The following is a 14,031-nucleotide window of genomic DNA, read 5'->3' as shown; positions in this document are numbered from 1 at the left end:
ATTAGGTTATAAGGTTCTGATCCCATAGGATTAATGTCCTTATCAGAAGAGACACTGAAAAGTGTATACTCAACCCTCCACTCCCTATGCAAGGAAGAATGGTTATTTGAGGCCATAGCAGAAGGTGGTTGTCTACATACCAGGAAGAGATGTCTCACCAGAAACCAGATTTGCCAGCACTTCGATTATGCACTTCTAGCCTTTAGCACAGTGAGAAAAATAAATTAGTTAAGTCAGGGTACTTAACCAGTCAGGGTACTTAACCAGACTGGTTATTATGGCTGTCTGAGTTAATGATCATAGATTTTCAAGTCTCACAAAAGACAGAGAAGGGAAGGAAGAGGGATGTTGCCAGCAGGAAAATAATTGCTGCGGTGAAGGCCTAGATGCGTGAGAGTACAGATATTTGGTGAAGGTGTCTTGTGATTAGTGCATGACTGAGTTTTCTTACTAGGGCCAAGTGGGAAGATGAGGCTGATGAGATGAAAACCAGAAAGCATTTAGAATTACTTTCAGGAAGAGATAGAATTTGGTAAGTGTGTGGAGAGTACATTTTGGTGGGCATGATTGGGATCATGTTTAGGTGGAGTGATGGGAAGTAACAAAGGCATAGGGTACAAGATTAGATATGGAATGATGGGAAAATAAGCTTTTCTAGAACATAGACTTGGTGAGAAGATCAGACTTTTCATTACAGGTGATGTGTGAGTATACCCAATGTGCTGCTAGCTCTGTAGAGAAGTAAAGGCATGGCTAGATAAGGGCTTTAGCCTTTCCCAGCTGTGATTCAAGCTTATCAGGTAACTGCATAGGAGCTGTCTAGGTTTTATAGGATTATGTACATTTATTCTTTTTTAAATAATTATTTTATTATTTGTTTTTATGTGGTGTTAAGGATCAAACTAGTGACTCACGTGCTAGGCAAGCACACTACCACTGAGCCCCAACCCTAGCACATTGGTTCTTTTTGGAGGCAAATTTTTTTTTTTTTTTGATTGTTTGTTTTTGAGGAAAAGGAAGGTTTGCTAGCAAAGGAGAAACACAGGGGATTCCTATCCGAAGGGCTATGATTCTGCCCATCAGCAGGAACAGGGGGCTTTTAAAGAGGTGATTCAAAAGGCTGTGGAGTTGTAGTTCACTTGTTAATTTGGGAGATAGTCTTTTCTGAGATGTGGTACCATCCCCAAAGTCTGGATTACTTCATTCCTATGGGGTGTGTACTCAAAGACAGATAAATGCCTAAAATGGGGAAGAAAGGTAATCCTGTTTCTCCTGAGATTAGGGAGAGGGGTGATTGGGGAGGAGCAGGGGAAGAGGAAGAAAAAGAATCTTGTCTATTTTAGAAATAAGTTGCAGTGGTAGAGCAGCAAGGGCTGCATTCAAAACATGAAATAGAACACTGTTGAATTTCCCCACTGTCAATGTCTACATTCTGTTTCTATGGAAAAATGGTGACAACATCTCCAAGCTGCTTTCTACTGAAAGAGGGTGAAGTTTGGGGAAGTAAGCCAAAGTCCTTGTTTTGGCAAATCTTTAAGTCTTTTTAGGATTTGCCTTTTGTAAACTAAGTAAAAAGAAAATGCTGCTAAAATTATATTAAGGTCAGGGCAAGGCAGTAATGTGTGTCAGCTGTCTCAATTGTGTACACCAAGTGGTAATGCAAAACTTAGAATCCTTTGTGGTTCTTTTCCATATCTCCTTTTTCTTTTTCTGATTTACAGCTCAACCAGCATTTCTAAAGTTAGGGAAGAAATGATGGGTGAAGCAGATAACTTGTGAATTTGATGCTCTCAATGTAGCTTTGCAGTGATCTTCCTAGACCCCAAGACATTATTTTGGCTTTGAATGAGGGCTTTCAATTTTCAGATAGTGTGATTTGATACTTGATGAGGGTAACCTCAGGCCGTTTTTTAGGTTCTGAGTAAGAACAGTAACTTTTCTGCTTTGTTGTATTCTCATGTTGATTCAGATATGTGGGATATTTGCAGGCTTCTAGATGAAATAATTATAGAATTAGAGGTAGTAGGCAAAGGAAATCTGCTTCTTGAATGTGAATGGGAATGTGAATTCACTTCCTGAATGTGAATATTATTGTGGGATATAGATGAATGAATTAACATGATTCATTTTAGGTAGTTTGTATAGCAGTGTTTGACATATATACATTTATATATATTATATATATATATTTAAAGTTGTAGATGGACACAATACCTTTATTTTTTTTAAATTTTTTTGTGGTTGTGCACAATGTATATTCATGCCATTCATGTAATCATACATATACATAGGGTAATATTGTCTGTTTCATTCTACTGTTTTTCCATCCCCACTCCCTCCCTCCCCTTTTTCCTCTACAACATCCAAAGTTCCTTCATTCTTCTCTTCCCCACTGCCACCCCCCATTGTTATATATTGTCATGCACTTATCAGACCTTTGGCCTTTGGTTTTTTGGGCTTGGCCTATTTCACTTAGCATGATATTTTCCAACTGCATCCATTTACCAGCAAATGTCATAATTTTATTCTTCTTTATGACTGAGTAATATTGCATTGTGTGTGTGTATATATCACAGTTTCTTTATCCATTCATCAGTTGAAGGGCATCTCGGTTGGTTCCACAATTTAGCTATTGTGAGTTGAGCTGCTATGAACATTGATGTGGCTACATCACTATAGTGCTGATTTTAAGTCCTTTGGGTATAAACCAAGGAGTGGGATACCTGGGTCAAATGGTGGATCCATTCCAAGTTTTATGCGGAATCTCCATACTGCTTTCCAGAGTGGCTATACCAATTTGCAACTCCACCAGCAATGTATGTGTGTGCCTCTTTCCCCACATCCACACCAATACTTATTATTGCTTGTGTTCTTTTTTTTAATTTATTTTTATTGTAAACAAATGGGATACATGTTGTTTCTGTTTGTACATGGAGTAACAGCATACCATTTGCATATTCATAAATTTACATAGACTAATGATGTTTGATTCATTCCATTATTTTTTTCCTTCCCCCCACCCCTCCCACCTCTCTTTTCCCTCTATACAGTCCCTCCTTCCTCCATTCTTGTCCCACTCCCACCCCCCATTAAGAGTCATCATCCGCTTATCAGTGAGATCATTCCTCTTTTGGATTTTTGAGATTGGCTTATCTCACTTAACATGATATTCTCCAATTTCATCCATTTGCCTGCAAATGCCATAATTTTATTATTCTTTATAGCTGAGTAATATTCCATTGTATATATATATACCACAGTTTCTTTATCCATTCATCAATTGAAGGGCATCTAGGTTGGTTCCATAGTCTGGCTGTTGTGAATTGAGCCGCTATGAACATTGATGTGGCTGTATCTCTGTAGTGTGCTGATTTTAAGTCCTTTGGGTATAGGCCTAGGAGTGGGATAGCTGGGTCAAATGGTAGGTCCATTCCAAGTTTTCTAAGGAATCTCCACACTACTTTCCAGAGTGGCTGCACTAATTTGCAGTCCCACCAGCAATGTATGAGTGTACCTTTTTCCCCACATCCTCTCCAACACCTATTGTTGCTTGTGTTCTTGATAATCGCCATTCTAACTGGGGTGAGATGGAATCTTAGGGTAGTTTTGATTTGCATTTCTCTTATTACTAAAGATGTTGAACATTTTTTCATATATCTGTTGATTGCTTGTACATCATCTTCTGTGAAGTGTCTGTTCATTTCCTTAGCCCATTTGTTGATTGGGTTATTTGTATTCTTGGTGTAGAGTTTTTTGAGTTCTTTATATATTCTGGAAATTAGTGCTCTATCTGAAGTATGAGTGGCAAAGATATTCTCCCACTCTGTAGGCTCTCTCTTCGCATTGCTGAGTTTCCTTTGCTGAGAGAAAGCTTTTTAGTTTGAATCTATCCCAGTTATTGATTCCTGCTTTTATTTCTTGTGCTATGGGAGTCCTGTTAAGGAAGTCTGATCCTAAGCCAACAAGGTGAAGATTTGGACCTACTTTCTCTTCTATAAGATGCAGGGTCTCTGGTCTGATTTCAAGGTCCTTGATCATTTTGAGTTGAGTTTTGTGCAGGGTGAGAGATAGGGGTTTAGTTTCATTCTGTTGCATATGGATTTCCAGTTTTTCCAGCACCATTTGTTGAAGAAGCTATCTTTTCTCCATTGCATATTTTTGGCCCCTTTGTCTAGTATGAGAAAATTGTATTTATTTGGGTTTGTGTCCGTGTCCTCTATTCTGTACCATTGAGCTACCTGTCTATTTTGGTACCAATACCATGCTGTTTTTGTTACTATTGCTTTGTAGTATAGTTGAAATTCTGATATTGCAATACCCCCTGTTTCATTCTTCCTGCTAAGGATTGCTTTAGCTATTCTGGGTTTCTTGTTCTTCCAGATGAATTTCATGAGTGCTTGCTCTATTTCTGTGAGGTACGTCATTGTGATTTTAATTGGAATTGCATTGAATCTGTATAGCACTTTTGGTAGTATGGCCATTTTGACAATATTAATTCTGCCTATCCAAGAACATGGGATATCTTTCCATCTTCTAAGGTCTTCCTTAATTTCTTTCTTCAGTGTTTTGTAGTTTTCATTGTAGAGATCTTTTACGTCTTTGGTTAGATTGATACCCAAGTATTTTATTTTTTTTGAGGCTATTGCAAATGGAGTTGTTTTCCTCATTTCCCTTTCAGCTGTTTCATCACTTGCGTATAAAAATGCTGTAGATTTATGCGTGTTGATTTTATAGCCTGCTTTTGCTGAATTCATTGATGAGGTCTAGAAGTTTTCTGGAGGAGGTTTTTGGATCCTCTAAATATAGAATCATGTCATCCGCAAATAGTGACAGCTTAAGTTCCTCTTTTCCTATTCGTATCCCTTTAATTTCTTTGGTCTGTCTAATTGCTGTGGCTAGAGTTTTGAAGACAATGTTGAATAGAAGTGGTGAAAGAGGACATCCCTGTCTTGTTCCCGTTTTTAAAGGGAGTGGTTTCAGTTTTTCTCCATTAAGAATGATGTTGGCCATGGGCTTAGCATAAATAGCCTTTACAATGTTCAGATATGTTCCTACTATCCCTATTTTTTCTAGTGTTTTCAGCATGAAGGGGTGTTGTATATTGTCAAATGCTTTTTCTGTGTCAATTGAAATAACCATATGATTCTTATCCTTAAGTCTATTGACATGATGGATAACGTTTATTGATTTACGGATGTTAAACCATCCTTGCATTCCAGGAATGAACTCCATTTGATCGTGGTGCACAATTTTCTTTTTTTTTTTTTTTTTTAGTCAAACTCCCCTTCCTCCTCCAGCTTTATTGGAATAGTTTAAAGTTACATTTTCTATTTTCTAGGACTTCAGTTGCTTTTTTCATCTGACTTTTAAAAACTGATTACAGCAAATGAAACACAGTTGTCTAAGTGATATAGTATACAAAAATAACATCTTGATTTCTGTGAAAATGCATTTCTCTGCAATTCCTGAATAGCTCCAAATTATGCTAACTCTGCGGCACCATCTGCGTGTCCGGCATCGACGCTGCGATGAAGCTCCTGTTTGGGCTTTTATCCCGATTTCTCTCACCTAGCCATTTAACGCATGTTGGATTTTTTGTTTACTCCCACTCAACTGTATGTTCGATGAGGGCCTGATACAGATGTTACTCGATGTTATTTAATAGCTACTGAGGTCAGGCAATCCAAGGCCATCATTATGCTAAAATTGAAGTTACTTACGGAAGTTCATAGACACTTCCAGAACTGGTTTTACCTCCTACATGGGAACATTTCGAGAAACCCAGAACGGGCGCTCTGGTCTGACTGAACTCTTCCCATTCTTCCATCCCTATTCACCAGTGGCGCGGAAAGGGGGTTCTTTAACAAAGCATTATACATAACACCTCTACCAAACTAAACACAAACTTTTTTTTTGTAGTTAAATGCAGAAAGTCGGTTTTTTTTTTTTCCCACCCCTTTCCTCCTTTTACACGGCAAGTAAAGCTCACTGGCCTGGGAGTAGCCTCTATCTGCCAACCTTTGGCCAGTGAAGAGGATTCAGAGAAAATAATATAACCATCAGTCAGAAAAAGGAGGGACGACAAAGGAAAATGATTAGGCTGCAGCCTCAATTGTGCATTCCCGTGCAAGATGCCCTGACTCGCCACAATGGTAACAGTTGACTTTGCTTGTCTTGCTGCAATTGATGGCTACGTGACCAGTTTCACCACACCTGTAGCACTTGACTTTGGTGCAGTCTTTCTGAATGTGTCCAAATTCTCCACAAGAGTAGCACTTCTGCTCATCGGCGTGGTCACAGTCGCGAGCCAGGTGGCCTGGCTTGCCGCAGTTGTAGCAGCACTGCTCTCGCTCTCGCTTGGGCTCCTTGCAGTCCTTGGCGGTGTGGCCACCTCTACCGCAGTTATAGCAGGCTTCAGCATCCTCCTGAAGATCACAGTCCTTGGCAAGGTGACCAGACTCACCATAGCGATAACAGATGACTGGAAGAGATGAGGAAACAAACTGGAAACCTCTATCCCAGGTAAAACCACCTCTGCCGCGGCTTCTCATTCCACGACCGCAGCCTCCGCCGGTAGGGCACTCCCGGGCCCAGTGGCCAGATCGTCCACACTTGAAGCACTCGTTGCTGCTCATGGCTGCAGGTCAATCTTTTGGCATCGGAGCGGGTCCGCAGCAGCGGAGACTCGGACGCAGGCCAGGGGAAGGCGGCTAGCAAGGTAGCGGCTGTTTATCTTCAGGGTCCTTGCCTGGGCCACACGTGGGTCTGCACACGGCCCCACACACGCCGCTGCGCAAGGCTCACCTTCCACAATTTTCTTAATATGTTTTTGGATACGGTTTGCCAATATTTTGTTAATTATCTTAGCATGTATATTCATCAAGGATATTGGTCTAAAATTTTCTCTCCTTGATGTGTCTTTTCCTGGTTTGGGTATGAGGGTGATATTAGCTTCATAGAATGAGTTCGGTCCTTTTCTATTTCCTGGAATACTTTGAGAAGTATTGGAATGAGTTCTTTTTTGAAGGTCTTCTAGAACTCGGCTGAGAATTCGTCTGGTCCTGGGCTTTTCTTGGATGGTAGATTTTTAATGGCTTCTTCTATTTCATTGCTTGATATTGATCTGTTTAAATCGTGTATGTCCTCCAGGTTCAGTTTGGGAGGAGCATATGTCTCTAGAAATTTGTCAATGTCTTTGGTAGTTTCTATTTTGTTGGAATACAGATTTTCAAAGTAGCTTCTCATTATGTTCTGTATCTCAGTGGTGTCTGTTGTGATATTTCCTTTTGCATCATGTATTTTAGTAATTTGAGTCTTCTCTCTCCTTCTCTTTGTTAGTGTGGCTAAGGGTTTATCTATTTTGTTATGTCAATTTTTTGAATAGTTTCTTTTGTTTCAATTTCATTGATTTCAGCTCTGATTTTAATTATTTCCTGTCATCTATTACTTTTGCTGTTATTCTGTTCTTCTTTTTCTAGGGCTTTGAGCTGTAATGTTAGGTCATTTAATTGTTGAGTTTTCATTTTTTTCTGGAATGCGCTCCATGCAATGAATTTTCCTCTTAGTACCGCTTTCATAGTGTCCCAGAGATTTTGATATGTTGTATCATCATTCTCATTGACCTCTAAGAATTTTTTAATCTCCTCCCTGATGTTTTTTGTTATCCATGTTTCATTCAATAGCATATTATTTAGTCCCCAAGTGTTGGAATAATTTTTTTTTTTTACTTTGTCATTGATTTCTACTCTCGGTCCATTATGATCTGATAGAACACAAGGCAGTATCTCTATTTGTTTGCATTTCCTAAGGGCTGCTTTGTGGCATAACATATGGTCTATTTTCGAGAAGGTTCCATGTGCTGCTGAGAAGAAAGTGTATCCATTCGTTGATGGATGGAATATTCTATATATGTCTATTAAGTCTCGGTTATTGATTGTGTTATTGAGTTCTGTGGTTTCTTTGGTTGGGTTTTCTTTGGAAGATCTATCTAGTGGTGACAGCGGTGCGTTAAAGTCGCCCAGAATTATTGTGTTGTGGTCTATGTGATTCTTGAAATTGAGAAGGATTTGTTTGATGTACAGGGATGCACCATTGGGGCATAAATATTTACTATCATTATGTCTTCCTGATTTATGGTTCCCTTAAGCAGTATGAAATGTCCTTCTTTATCCCTTCTGACTAATTTTGGCTTGAAGTCCACTTTATCTGATATAAGGATGGAAACCCCCGCTTTTTTACTGGGTCTTGTGCGTGGTAGGTTTTTTCCCATCCTTTCACCTTTAGTCTGTGGATGTCTTTTTCTATGAAATGAGTCTCTTGCAGGTAGCATATTGTTGGGTCTTTCTTTTTAATCCATTCTGCCAGTCTATGTCTTTTGATTGATGAGTTTAGGCCATTAACGTTCAGGGTTATTATTGAGAAATGATTTGTATTCCCAGTCATTTGGCTTATTTTTGGCTTTTAAGTTGGCTTGGTTTCTCCTTTGAGTGGTTTTTCTCTAAGGTAGTTCCTCCCTTTGCTGACCTACATTGTTGTTTTTCATTTCCTCCTCATGGAATATTTTGTTGAGAACATTCTGTAGTGCAGGCTTTCTATTTGTGAATTCTTTTAACTTTTGTTTATCATGGAAGGATTTTATTTCATCTTCAAATCTGAAGGTTAGTTTTGCTGGGTATAGGATTCTTGGTTGGCAACCATGTTCTTTCAGAGCTTGAAATATGTTGGTCCAGGCCCTTCTAGTTTTTAGAGTCTGGGTTGAGAAGTCTGCTGCTATCCGTATTGGTCTCCCCCTATATGTAATCTGATGCTTTTCTCTTGCAGCCTTCTAAATCCTATCTTTATTTTGAATGTTAGGCATTTTCATTATAATGTGCCTTGGTGTTGATCTGTTGTGATTCTGTGCATTTGGTGTTCTGTAAGCCTCTTGTATTTGATTTTACATTTCATTCTTCAGGTTTGGGAAATTTTCTGATATTATTTCATTGAATAGGTTGTTGTTCATTCCTTTGGTTTGTATCTCTATGCCTTCCTCAATCCCAATAATTCTTAAATTTGGTCTTTTCATGATGTCCCATATTTCTTGGAGATTCTGTTCATGATTTCTTACCATCTTCTCTGTTTGGGCGACTTTATTTTCAAGATTAAATATTTAGTCTTCATTGTTTGAGGTTCTGTCTTCCAAATTGTCTAATCTGTTGGTGATGCTTTCCATTGAGTTTTTTATTTGGTTTATTGTCTCCTTCATTTCAAGGATTTCCGTTTGTTTTTTTTTGAGAATCTCTATCTCTTTGTTGAAATGATCTTTTGCTTCCTGCAGTTGCTCTTTCAGCTTATTGGTATTATCATTCATTGCCTGCATTTGGTCTCTTATCTCATCCTTTGCTTCGCAAATCATCTTAATTATGTATAATCTGAAGTCCTTTTCTGACATTTCTTCTAACATACTGTCACTAGATTCTGTTTATATAGAATCTAGATTTGTTTGGATCATTTTCTTCCCTTGTTTTTTCATGTTGTTCATGTATCTTCCCCTCTAGTGCTGCAGATCTGGGGTATTGCAGATTTCCACCTATAGGCTTATAGTGGCCCTATAGGTTTCCAAAACCCTTTCTTTAAGGGGAGATCAATATTAGCAGTGCCCAAACCAGACACTAAGCAATCCTAGACCAAATAGCCCCTATGGGGACAATAACATCATGTAAATAAGGGAGAAAGTGACTCTCAGGGAATAGGTAAGCAGAAGGAAAAGAAAGCAAGAAAGGTAAATTTTTTTTTAAATAAAGGAGAAAAAAGAAAATCTATTGTATAATAGTCATATTGTAATGAAACCTCCCAGTGTTCAGTAGCCCGATGTATGAGAGATACCTGAGAATGAGCTTCAAGCCTCCAGCAGGCGTCTCAGGATGGGATTTGCCCCACCCAAAGATCAGAGCTATGGCTTCCAGGATTATCCAAGGTGACTGTTCTGGCTTCCAAATGTGTTGGCAAATGGGGAGCTGCAGCTCAGGGGTGGACGTGGTCAGCTGGAGGTCCTGGAGACAGGATGCAGTTGGTCTGGCAGGGGTCCTGGAGGTCCGGTGTGTTTGGTGTGGTTGTGGGATTCTGGAGGCTGGTGCAATCAGTCGGTCTGGGGTCCCGGTGAGAGGGCGCAGTCAGTTGGTCTGGGGGTCCTGGCGGCAGGGAGCAGTCAGTTGATGAGAGGGCCCCAGAGGCAGGGAGTGATTGGTCAGGCTGAGGGATCCTGGAGACGGGACTCGGTCAGTCCGGCCAGAGGTCCTACAGGGCCTGGCTGTTGTTTCAAAATGGCAGCAGCCACGTATATTCAAACCTGCAGGTACTGTGACAGTGAAGTTCCAGGCAGCAGCAGGCAGCTGGTTCTCCACTGGCGGTCTGCGGTCAGTCTGCTGGCAGGTGTCTGACGATAGGGAGGTGAACCTCGAGCGTTGGGTGATGGATAGGAGTAAGGCAGGCGATGGACAGGTGAGAGGTAGGAAAATGGCAGATGATAGACACCTGACAGTGAGCAATCTGCTCTCAAAAAAGGCGTCGATATGCTGGCAGACTGCAAGTCATCACAGCAGACAAATGGGGTAAAGAGCAGGGTATCGGTAAGCAGCAAAAACTGCCTCACCGAGAAACAGATATCCTCTACTTGAATCCGGCGTTGCGGAGTGACAAGGAACCCAGCCTCCCTCTCTAGACCACCATCTTGGATCCCCTTGTGTTCTTGATAATAGTCATTCTAATTGGAGTTAGATGAAATCTTAGGATGATTTTAATTTGCATTTCTCTAATTACCAGGGATGATGAGCACATTTTCATATATTTGTTGATCATCTGTATATCTTCTTCTGTGAAGTGTCTGCTCCTTTCTTTAGCCCATTTATTGATTGAGTTCTTTGTATTTTGGGTGTAAAGTTTTTTATGTTCTTTATAAACTTTGGATGAGTGCTCTGTCTGAAGTGTGTGTGGAAAAGATTTTCTCCCACTCTCTTTTCACATTATTGATTGTTTCCTATGTTCAGAAAAAACTTTTTAGTTTGAATCTATCCCATTTATTGATTCTTGCTTTTATTTCTTGCGCCATGGGGGTCTTGTTAAGGAAGTCTGGTCCTAAGCCAAAGCGGTGGAGATTCGGGCCTACTTTTTCTTCTATTTGATGAAGGGTCTCAGGTCTGATTCCTAGATCCTTGATCCGTTTCAAGTTGAGTTTTGTACAAGGTGAGAGATAGGGGTTTAATTTCATTTTATTGCATATGGATTTCCAGTTTTCCCAGCACCATTTGTTGAAGAGGCTATCTTTTCTCCATTGTAAGTTTTTGGCACCCTTGTGTCGTATGAGGGTACTGTACTTATGTGGGTGTGTCTCTATGTCTTCTATCCTGTACCATTGGTCTACCTGTCTATTTGGGTGCCAGTACCAAGCCGTTTTTATTACTATTGCTCTATAGTAGAGTTTAAGGTCTGGTATAGTGATACCTCCTGCCCAGGATTGCTTTGGCTATTCTGGGCCTTTTGTTCTTCCAGATGAATTTCATGATTGCTTTTTCTGTTTCTATGAGAAATGTCATAGGGATTTTAATTGGAATTGCGTTAAATCTATATAGTGCCTTTGGAAGTATGGCCATTTTGATAATATTAATTCTGCCTATTCAAGAATATGGGAGATCTTTCCATCTTCTAAGGTCTTCCTCAATTTCCTTCTTCAATGTTTTGTAGTTTTCATTGTAGAGTTATTTTACCTCTTTGGTTGGATTGATTCCCAAGTATTTTGTTTTTTTTGGAGGTTATTGCAAATGGAGTTGTTTTCCTCATTTCCCTTTCAAATGTTTCATTGCTTATGTATAAAAATGCTTTAGATTTATGCGTGTTGATTTGATAACTTGCTATTTTGCTGAATTCATTTATGAGATCTAGAAGTTTTCTGGAGGAGTTTTTTTGGATCCTCTACATAAAGAATCATGTCATCCGCAAATAGTGACAGCTTAAGTTCCTCTTTTCCTATTTGTATCCCTTTAATTTCTTTTTTCTGTCTAATTGCTCTGGCTAGTCTTGCAGGTACGATGTTGAATAGAAGTGGTGAAAGAGGGCATCCCTGTTTTGTTTCTTTTTTTAAGGGAATGATTTCAGTTTTTCTGCATTAAAGAATGATGTTGGCCATGAGCTCTTACCATAAATAGTCTTTACAATGTATGTTCCTACTATCCCGATTTTTTCTAGTGTTTTGAGCATGAAGGGGTGTTGTATCTTGTCAAACGCTTTTTCTGCATTTAATTGAAATAACCATATGATTCTTATCCTTATGTCTCTTGACAATGATGGATTACATTTATTGATTTACAGATGTTGAACCAACCTTGCATTTCTGGGATGAACCCCACTTGATTGTGGTGCATTATCTTCTTAATATGTTTTTGGATATGGTTTGCCAGTATTTTGTTAACAATCTTTGCATCTATATTCATCAAGGATATTGGTCTAAAATTTTCTTTGCTTGATGTGTCTTTGTCTGGTTTGGATATGAGGGTGATATTAGCTTCATAGAATGAGTTTGGTAGGGTTCCTTCCTTTTGTATTTCCTGGAATACTTTGAGAAATATTGGAATGAGTTCTTCTTTGAAGGTCTTGTAGAACTTGGCTGAGAATCATCTGGTCCTCGGCTTTTCTTGGATGGTAGGCTTTTGATACTTCTTCTATTTCATTGCTTGATATTGATCTGTTTAAATTGTGTATGTCCTCCAGGTTCAGTTGGGGAGAGCATATGTCTCTAGAAATTTGTTGATGTCTTTGGTATTTTCTATTTTGTTGGAATATAGATTTTCAAAGTAGCTTCTCATTATGTTATGTATTTCAGTGGTGTCTGTTGTGATATTTCCTTTTTCATCATGAATTTTAGTAATTTGAGTCTTCTCTCTCCTCTTTGTTAGTGTGGCTAAGGATTTGTCTATTTTGTTTACTTTTTCAAAGAACCAACTTTTTGTTTTGTCAGTTTTTTGAATTATTTCTTTCTTTTCAATTTCATTGATTTCAGCTCTGATTTTAATTCTTTCCTGTCTTCTACTACTTTTGGTGTTGTTCTGTTCTTCTTTTTCTAGGGCTTTGAGCTGTAATGTTAGGTCGTTTAGTTGTTGACTTTTTATTCTTTTCTTGAATGCGCTGCATGCAATGAATTTTTCTCTTAGTACTGCTTTCATAGTGTCCCAGAGATTTTGATATGTTGTATCATCGTTCTCATTGACCTCTAAGAATTTTTTTATTTCCTCCCTGATGTTTTCTGTTATCCATGCTTCATTCAATAGCATGGATTGTTGGAGTAATTAACTCCAGGTGTTGGAGTAATTTCTGTTTTTTATTTTGTCATTGATTTCTAATTTTATTCCATTTTGATCTGATAGAAGACGAGGCAGTATCTCTATTTTTATGCATTTACTAAGGGCTGCTTTGTGGCATAACATATGGTCTATTTTTGAGAAGGTTCTATATGCTGCTGAGAAGAAAGTGAATTCGCTCGTTGATGGGTGGAATATTCTGTATATGTCTTTTTTTTTTTGTAAACAAATGGGATATACGTTGTTTCTCTATTTGTACATGGAGTCAAGGCATACCATTTGTGTAATCATAAATTTACATAGGGTAATGTTGTTTGATTCATTCTGTTATATTTTTCCCTTCCAGCCCACCCCTCCTAACCCTCTTTTCCTTCTATACAGTCCTTCCTTCCTCCATTCTTACCAGCCTCCTTAACCCTAACCCTAAACCTAACCCTAACCCTAACGCTAACCCCTCCCATCCCCCATTATATGTCCTCATCCGCTTATCAGCGAGATCATTCGTCCTTTAGTTTTTTGAGATTGGCTCATCTCACTTAGCATGATATTCTCCAATTTCATCCATTTGCCTACAAATGCCATAATTTTACCATTCTTCATGGCAGAGTAATATTCCTTTGTATATATATATGCCACAGTTTCTTTATCCATTCATCAATTGAAGGGCATGTAGGTTGGTTCCACAATCTGGCTATGGTGAATT

At 39.0% G+C, this 14,031-nt stretch overlaps 2 protein-coding genes across 2 annotated transcripts in view; one reads left to right on the top strand and one right to left on the bottom strand.

Annotated features, from left to right (window-relative positions):
- The window catches only part of WDR70 (WD repeat domain 70), a 300,741-nt gene that overhangs the window by 29,481 nt on the left and 257,229 nt on the right, over window positions 1-14,031 (top strand). The window lies entirely within an intron of this gene.
- On the bottom strand, window positions 5,501-6,787 carry LOC306664717 (CCHC-type zinc finger nucleic acid binding protein-like). Its single transcript, XM_079145769.1, has one exon. It carries the CDS (start codon window positions 6,633-6,635, stop codon window positions 6,096-6,098), a length of 540 nt encoding a protein of 179 aa, XP_079001895.1. The 5' UTR covers window positions 6,636-6,787; the 3' UTR covers window positions 5,501-6,095.

The sequence above is a fragment of the Sciurus vulgaris genome (genome assembly GCF_902686455.1).
Source record: "Sciurus vulgaris genome assembly, chromosome: 6".
In the NCBI taxonomy this organism is placed as follows: domain Eukaryota; kingdom Metazoa; phylum Chordata; class Mammalia; order Rodentia; family Sciuridae; genus Sciurus; species Sciurus vulgaris.
Note: the sequence above shows the minus strand (reverse complement) of the source record. Positions and strands in the feature narration are given on the sequence as shown.